General features: G+C 38.1%; 2 protein-coding genes across 3 annotated transcripts; both read left to right on the top strand.

Annotated features, from left to right (window-relative positions):
- On the top strand, window positions 1,805–3,613 carry LOC104757900. Its single transcript, XM_010480682.2, has 5 exons — window positions 1,805–1,958; window positions 2,556–2,667; window positions 2,937–3,033; window positions 3,106–3,192; window positions 3,310–3,613. The coding sequence occupies exons 1-5, from the start codon at window positions 1,895–1,897 to the stop codon at window positions 3,442–3,444; spliced, it is 495 nt and encodes a 164-aa protein (XP_010478984.1). The 5' UTR covers window positions 1,805–1,894; the 3' UTR covers window positions 3,445–3,613.
- LOC104757901 (glyceraldehyde-3-phosphate dehydrogenase GAPB, chloroplastic) lies at window positions 3,820–6,347 on the top strand. 2 transcript variants are annotated; one of them, XM_010480684.2, is made up of 9 exons: window positions 3,820–4,014; window positions 4,104–4,197; window positions 4,287–4,451; window positions 4,527–4,694; window positions 4,826–4,986; window positions 5,068–5,129; window positions 5,204–5,253; window positions 5,598–6,004; window positions 6,121–6,347. In XM_010480684.2, the coding sequence occupies exons 1-9, from the start codon at window positions 3,917–3,919 to the stop codon at window positions 6,251–6,253; spliced, it is 1,338 nt and encodes a 445-aa protein (XP_010478986.1). In that variant the 5' UTR covers window positions 3,820–3,916; the 3' UTR covers window positions 6,254–6,347. The 2 variants fall into 2 exon arrangements, with proteins under 2 accessions (XP_010478986.1, XP_010478985.1); XM_010480683.1 differs by lacking the exon at window positions 3,820–4,014 and having other exon boundaries at window positions 4,050–4,197.

The raw sequence follows: 7,624 nt of genomic DNA on the forward strand, positions 1-7,624 counted from the left end.
CCGCCTTACCAACCCAGCGCCGATCAAACATAAAACTTTGCCTACCCCGTGGCCGCTTCGCACCTATACTCGTTATCAGAGGCATGTGATCCGACGCGATCATTGGTAGATATTCCGTCACTGTATCGGGGAATAAATCATGCCAATCCTCGTTACCCAAAGCTCTGTCCAAACGACACCTGATAGGCTTTTTGTCCCTCCATCCTTTCCAAGACAAACAATCCCCCAGAAAAGGAAATTCCAGGAGGCCACAATCGCTGATCATTCCATTAAAAGCAAGAAAAGAGGAAGCAGGACGAAGCCTCCCTCCCCGTTTTTCATGATTACCGGTTAATTCATTAAAATCTCCAATAAGAAACCAAGGTGTAGACCGAGTAGTACCGATTCGTATTAACCGTTCTCAAACCAAATCCCGGTTTTTTGGAACCGGATCACCATAAACAAAGGTTAAATGAATAACACGACCTTTGAAACATGCTTCAACATCAATTAATCTATTTGATTCCATTAATATTGAAACATTAAAAGCATCCTTATTATAAAATAAAGCCAACCCTCCACTTGAACCAATAGGCTCTACTGTTTTTAAATCAGAATAGCCAAAATGGCCTACAAATTTTTCCAAAAAAGACAAAGACTGTTTTGTTTCCATAAGAAATAAAAAATCTGGCCTATGTTTATTCCAGAGATCTCTAAGATTTCCTATAGAGGCCTTATTACCAAGCCCTTGACAATTCCAGCTTAATACATTCATTTAACAATTTTTTTGTTTGGGTGGTTTAACCCCCCCCCCCCGGCCCGCCTTTTGCCCCATCCTGAGCCTTTGAGGCAGGTCCATTCTCGCTAGTACTTGGACCATGCGGAGGACGCCTTCTAGGCGATAGCAGCATCTGCGCATTGCGCTTCTTAGCGCATACACCCCGTAGAACCGGCCCCCGCCCCTTCTTCCCCTTTGTCTCATCCGCTTGAAGCCTGGCACCCTCAATTGCCACCTCCCCTGTCGCACCATCATCTCCCCCTGAATCCTCATCCAAATCGTCAAAAGTACCAGGGTCCTCGTCTACCACCCCAACATCCTCATCCAATTTATAAATTTGTATAACTGTTAAATTTATAAATTTATAATTTATAACTGAGAATTAAATATAAGTTTATAAATTAAATATAACTGAGAATATATTTATATTTAAATTAAATTAATTTATATTTAAAAATTAAATTAAATATTTATAAATCTTAAACCTTGAACATTAAACATTTCATTTAACTGATAATTTATAAATTTATAAATATATTTTCAGTTATACTTAATTTATAAATTTCTATTTAATTCTCAGTTATAAATTATTAATTTATAAATTTATCAGTTATATTTGATAGAAGAAGAAGTACCCTAGGATTTTTATTTTTTCCCCAATTCAAATTCATTTAATTGGGACTTAGATATCTTATAAGTTTATAAAGATAAAGTTGTGTGTTATTACTGAAGATTGTTGTGGGATCAGTTGGTTAAATGCTATGTTGTCTGTATCTGAGTACCTTGGTTCGACCCGCGGCAGTGGGGATTTCCACAATTTTTTTCGATTTCGATGGATGCTACCTTAGGTTTATATTAATAAGTTTGTATGTTTCTTTCGAGAATTATTGTGGGATAAACTGGTTAAGTCCTTCGGAGTGTGTACGGGTATGAAATGGCCATTTTCCCCTAATTTGATCAGATACCCATGATGGTCATTTCTCCCAAATTTTCCCAATTCTTGATTTATTTTTTTGGTCATATAATAATTATAATTATTTAAATTTTATAATTACCACTGAATGGAAGAAGCTTAGATATCATCGAACGTCCTCCAACTGCTCTCTCTATTACGATCTCTCTCAGTTTCTTCCATTCATGGCGTCTCTTTCTACCTCTCTCTCTCTCCCCAATAACGCTCAACAACTCCATCCTTCATCCGGTAAAAAGCTCTTCAATCTCTCCTCGAATCTTTACTCAAGTCTTGGTGCGATTAGACAAGACTCTTTCTCCCATTCAGCTAGCGCTAGCTCAGATTTGATCCTTATGTTGTTACGATTCTAATTTTAGTACGTCAAGAACCCAATTTAATTGTGTATGGGATGAGCCAAATTGCTTTATCCCACTGTGATTTTCCATTTTTCCCCAATCAGTCCCGACTCAATTGGCCCTATTTCTGTGGATATAGCTTTAATTCAAGTATCGATTTCGCAATGTCTTTTGCTTGATTTGATTGCCGAGAATGGGTTGAAATGCATTTCATGATGCAAAAATCCAGAACTTGAATATCTTTGGCTGAGATGAGTGTTAGTTTGTTTCTAAATCCATTTGTGTTGGCATATTTTATAGATATGGTGAGGCAGATCCATTAATACTGCAGAAACAATGGTTTCATTTCTCAGTTCATATTAGTGAAAGTGACCAATTCTTTGCGTTTCTCTTTCGTATCATGTCAAATTGGATGTAGCTTCTCCAGTATGTATGATCTCTCTTTCTCTCGATATTCACTGATCTTTTTTTGTTCCTTCTTTCATGTTAGGCTTTTCCCTGAAGCCATGTGTCAGTGTTTCTTTTGGACTGAATCGCTCCAACAACCTTCATATTTCTGCTCCTAGAAGCAAAAGGATCCTCACCGTTCAATCAGCATACAGGTAAAGGATCCTCTTCTTATTTGTTTCATTTTTGGACCTTGGTGAAAGATTGATTACATATCTTGTACAAAATCCTCCCGGTTATGGTGAATTACTGTTTGAGATGTCCACAAGTGTGTGTGGTTCTTGTAACCCCCTTGATGTTTTCTGAACAAAACAATTTTGAGAGTGTAGACATTGTACCTCCTGAATAAATATACCCTTTGTTTCCCATTGGCAACTTATGTTTACAGACTCTTTGGAATGTCTAATAACATCAAGTCTTGCAGAGATGATGACGGTTCAGGCAGCACAGGCTTATTTGTCGGAGGGTTTATTCTGGGCGGACTCATAGTTGGTGCTCTCGGATGTGTATACGCACCACAGGTAATATTCTGAATCACATATGGTTTAGTTATAACCCTCTCTTCTTGACGATGTTTTTCTGGATTATATCAGATCAGCAAGGCAATTGCTGGAGCAGACCGAAAGGATCTCATGAGGAAATTGCCGAAATTCATATATGATGAGGAAAAAGCTTTGGAGGTTAGTTGTAATAATTTACTATATTACTAAGCCTTGTTCACTTTTATTATGAGTCAATAATATATCTCGTTTTTTATTGATGTACTTATGAACAATGGTGTGTAAATGTTAATGCAGAAAACTCGGAAGGTACTGGCTGAAAAAATTGCTCAGCTTAACTCTGCTATCGACGATGTGTCCTCTCAGCTCAAATCAGAAGATACCCCGAATGGTGCAGCTCTAAGCACCGATGAAGTCGAGGCTACAGCCTAAAAATCATCTGTTTTTAGGATTTGAATTGAATCACGGGTGATTACTTATAATGATCCCAATAATTGTTGGCTATTTCTGTGTAATGTTGTACAACTTTTCATCTATCTTCAAATGACTGCCTTCTTCTCTGTTTGTCTTGAAATCGTGTTGAAGGATGATATCACAACTATATGCCAAACCAGACGTTACAAAGATTTTTAATCTTCCTTTTTAATCGTGTTGAAGGAAAGTATATGACATGGAAACAAGAATTTTTTGACTTGAGAAACTTGTGATCAGTGACTCACAGAATCTTATCCCCATTTGTATCTTACCTACATAATAACCACATATTTCTATGCTTCACTTTGAACCATTGGTTGCTTGCTTTTGATCAAAAACCAATGGATATGTGTGTACGTATGTATATATGCTAACGCTCAAAACTGATCAGTAGCATTCCTAGATTTTTCTTCTTGTTTCACTTGCAGCTATGGCCTCACATGCAGCTCTCGCCGTCTCCAGAATCCCGGTCACACAGAGGGTGCAGTCTAAGAGTGCCATTCACTCTTTCCCTGCTCAATNTCCAAGGTACAAACTCCCTTTTATCTAGCAACATACCATCTCTGTGCGTCTGTGTGTTTGTTTGATCTGCTTCTCTTGTTATTAACTGCACAGAGGCTAGAAGTTGCTGATTTCTCTGGCCTGCGTATGAGCAGTAACGGTGGTGAAGCATCTTTCTTTGATGCCGTAGCTGCACAGATCACAGCCAAGGTGACTGATTGATTGGTTGATTGAATCATTAATAACTGTCTTGTTTATATATGAATGTGCATATGTATGATGAGTTTGTGAAATATTAGGCTGTGACAGCATCCACTCCTGTTAGAGGAGAGACAGTGGCAAAACTGAAGGTTGCGATCAACGGGTTTGGAAGGATTGGTAGGAACTTCCTCAGGTGTTGGCATGGTCGCAAGGACTCTCCTCTCGAGGTTGTTGTCCTTAACGACAGTGGTGGTGTCAAGAATGTAAGTCCCGAGAATTGAAGACATTAATTCTCTATTGTGGAACACACATTTTTGACATTGATGATAAAATTGCAGGCATCCCACTTGCTCAAGTACGACTCCATGCTTGGAACCTTCAAGGCTGAAGTGAAAATTGTGGACAATGAGACTATCAGTGTTGATGGCAAGCTCATCAAAGTCGTCTCCAACAGAGACCCTCTTAAGCTTCCATGGGCTGAGCTCGGCATTGACATTGTTATCGAGGTGAATTAATTTTCTTTCAAAGCCGCATTGTTTTTTTTTTTTTTTTTTTTCAAAGCTGCATTGTTATGATGGGAAATCGCGCCTTAGTTAATCGAAAAAGATAAATGGTATGTGGTTATGATCATCATCAGGGAACAGGAGTGTTTGTTGATGGGCCAGGAGCAGGGAAGCACATCCAAGCTGGAGCTTCAAAAGTGATCATCACTGCACCAGCCAAAGGTGCTGATATCCCTACCTACGTTATGGGAGTCAATGAGAAAGACTATGGTCACGACGTTGCTAACATCATTAGGTCCGTTTAAGTTAAACCTCTCCCATTATAACCAAAATTTAGTTTGAGTATTCATGCTTCATTTTTGGTCTCTGTTGGCAGCAATGCATCTTGCACCACCAACTGTTTGGCACCATTTGCTAAAGTCTTGGATGAAGAATTTGGTACATTGCACTTTTCCTTTCTTACTACATGTTCAACATGGTTTCTTCTAGCTCATACATCAACTGAATTACAGGAATCGTCAAGGGGACAATGACAACCACACACTCCTACACCGGAGACCAAGTAATATACTTATACCATCTTTGTCTGTCTAAGTAGAATAGATTGCTTGTATTCTTAAAATATTCACTACTCGTATTTAGGAGTATTCAATCCAGGTTACGGTTCCAGGTACAAAATCCAGGGTTTAATTTTGGTTACGGTTTTTTGAATGCATGAAAATGAAATCCATTTTAAGCCATAGTAGAATGTGTTTTGAGTTTATGGATTCGTTGTATGGGTTCGGTTTATGTAGATTGAATACTCCTGCAGCTTGTATAAGAATATAACAAATCATTGAAATGTACTGTGATTTGACTCAATACAACCAATAGTAACATACACGTGTTTGAAATGAATTATGACAGAGGCTTCTAGATGCATCACACAGGGACCTAAGGCGTGCAAGAGCCGCAGCACTGAACATAGTGCCAACCAGCACAGGTGCAGCCAAGGCAGTGTCACTAGTGTTGCCGCAGCTGAAGGGTAAACTCAACGGCATTGCACTCCGTGTGCCAACGCCAAACGTCTCAGTTGTTGACCTTGTCATAAACGTTGAGAAGAAAGGTTTGACGGCAGAGGATGTGAACGAGGCCTTCAGGAAAGCCGCTAATGGACCGATGAAGGGCATTTTAGACGTTTGCGATGCCCCTCTTGTCTCTGTTGACTTCAGGTGCTCTGATGTCTCCACCACCATTGACTCTTCGCTCACAATGGTCATGGGTGATGATATGGTCAAGGTGGTTGCATGGTATGACAACGAGTGGGGTTACAGGTGAGATATATATATATATATATAACACATTACATTACATGATATGATCAGTTTTATAAATTTAACCTATATATGAATGAATCTTTACGTTTGGGTTTGCGTTATTCGTATTATAGCCAAAGAGTAGTGGATTTGGCTCACCTAGTGGCTAGCAAGTGGCCAGGAGAGAAAGCTGTTGGAAGTGGAGACCCTTTGGAGGATTTCTGCCAGACAAACCCGGCCAACGAGGAATGCAAAGTCTATGAATGAAAAAAAGAACTTTTTTTTTTCACCAAACAAATACTTTTATCATGAGTTATTTATTCGAAATCATATATAATGCATACCTCTTCCTTTTCGTTTATTGTCGAGTATAAAATTATTTCAGTGTTAAGAAAAACATGGCAATGAATAAGTTTCGTATTTTAGAAAATGATAAGACAAAGTATATTTTCCCAATCCAAGTAAACTGAGTTAGAAGTTGAAAGAAGGTTTTTTAAAATACGATTTTATGATTTTTTTTTGTCTTTTTTAATATGTTTGTGCTATGATGTTTTTTGTAAGAGACTAGTTACTCTTGGATTCTCACGTCACATGCATAGGAAAAACTAATCGTTTAGTATTAGGTTTAGCTAACTATGCGTTTTCAGTACCATCAAGTATTCGTTCATTTGATTCTTGTCATGGGGCTGAAATTCCTCATCATGTTAATTTTTACGGTTAATTGAATAAACTATGAAAGACATTTGTAATTCGTCCAACCAGAGGGTTCACGGTTCACCTCTAGTTTTTGTCTTATTTTTTGCTTTCTTTTTTGGAACCGGTTTCACCTTCCAACTCCATCTCCAAATCCCAAAACCTGAAACAGTCGGAGGCAAGTTTCTCTCCATCTCTCCCAATACTCCCAGTCTCATCTGCTCATGACGAGGAGCTTGTCTCTCCTCAACGCGTTTCTAATCCCAAGCCAATCGTCTTCCACATCATTACGATCTACTCTGTAAATTGTAGCCAATAGATATTATAGAGATAACCAAATTCAGAAAATCGGTAATTTCAAACCCCAACTAAGGGGGTATGTTCGATTCCTACACCATGTTTAGCATTGTGCAAATCCATACATTAAGTTCAAAAATATTCGAATTCATTGCCCCAACTCGTAAAATAGTGTTAAAACATACATAAGTCGTAACGGTGTTAATAGACCGTCAACGGCTCCTTACGTGGACGTCACATATGAAATGACGTCGTTTTGAGAAACAAAAAAAAAGAGATTTTTTTGTTAAAACGACATCGTTTCTTCTTTCTTCTTCCTCTTTTTATATTTCTCTTTTCTTCCTCCTTCTTTCCCGAGTCGCGTTTCTTTGTTCAATTGATTTGGTGATTTTTAAAAATTTTAGGGTTTTTCGGTTCAAACGATCAAGATGTCTTCATCATCAGCTTCTTCAGGTGAGTAATTGAGAACACTTAGTGTTCATAAAAATAATTTTCTCTCTTGTTATCTCTAAACTTAAGAACACACATAAATCTCATCTAAACTATACAAATACACACAAAATCCATCACGTTTTATAAATAAACACTCCTAATTATCTTAATTAAGAAAACCCCTAAATTCCAAAAACCCCTAAATTTCAAAAGCCC

Source organism: Camelina sativa, chromosome 17 (genome assembly GCF_000633955.1).
Source record: "Camelina sativa cultivar DH55 chromosome 17, Cs, whole genome shotgun sequence".
NCBI lineage: Eukaryota > Viridiplantae > Streptophyta > Magnoliopsida > Brassicales > Brassicaceae > Camelina > Camelina sativa.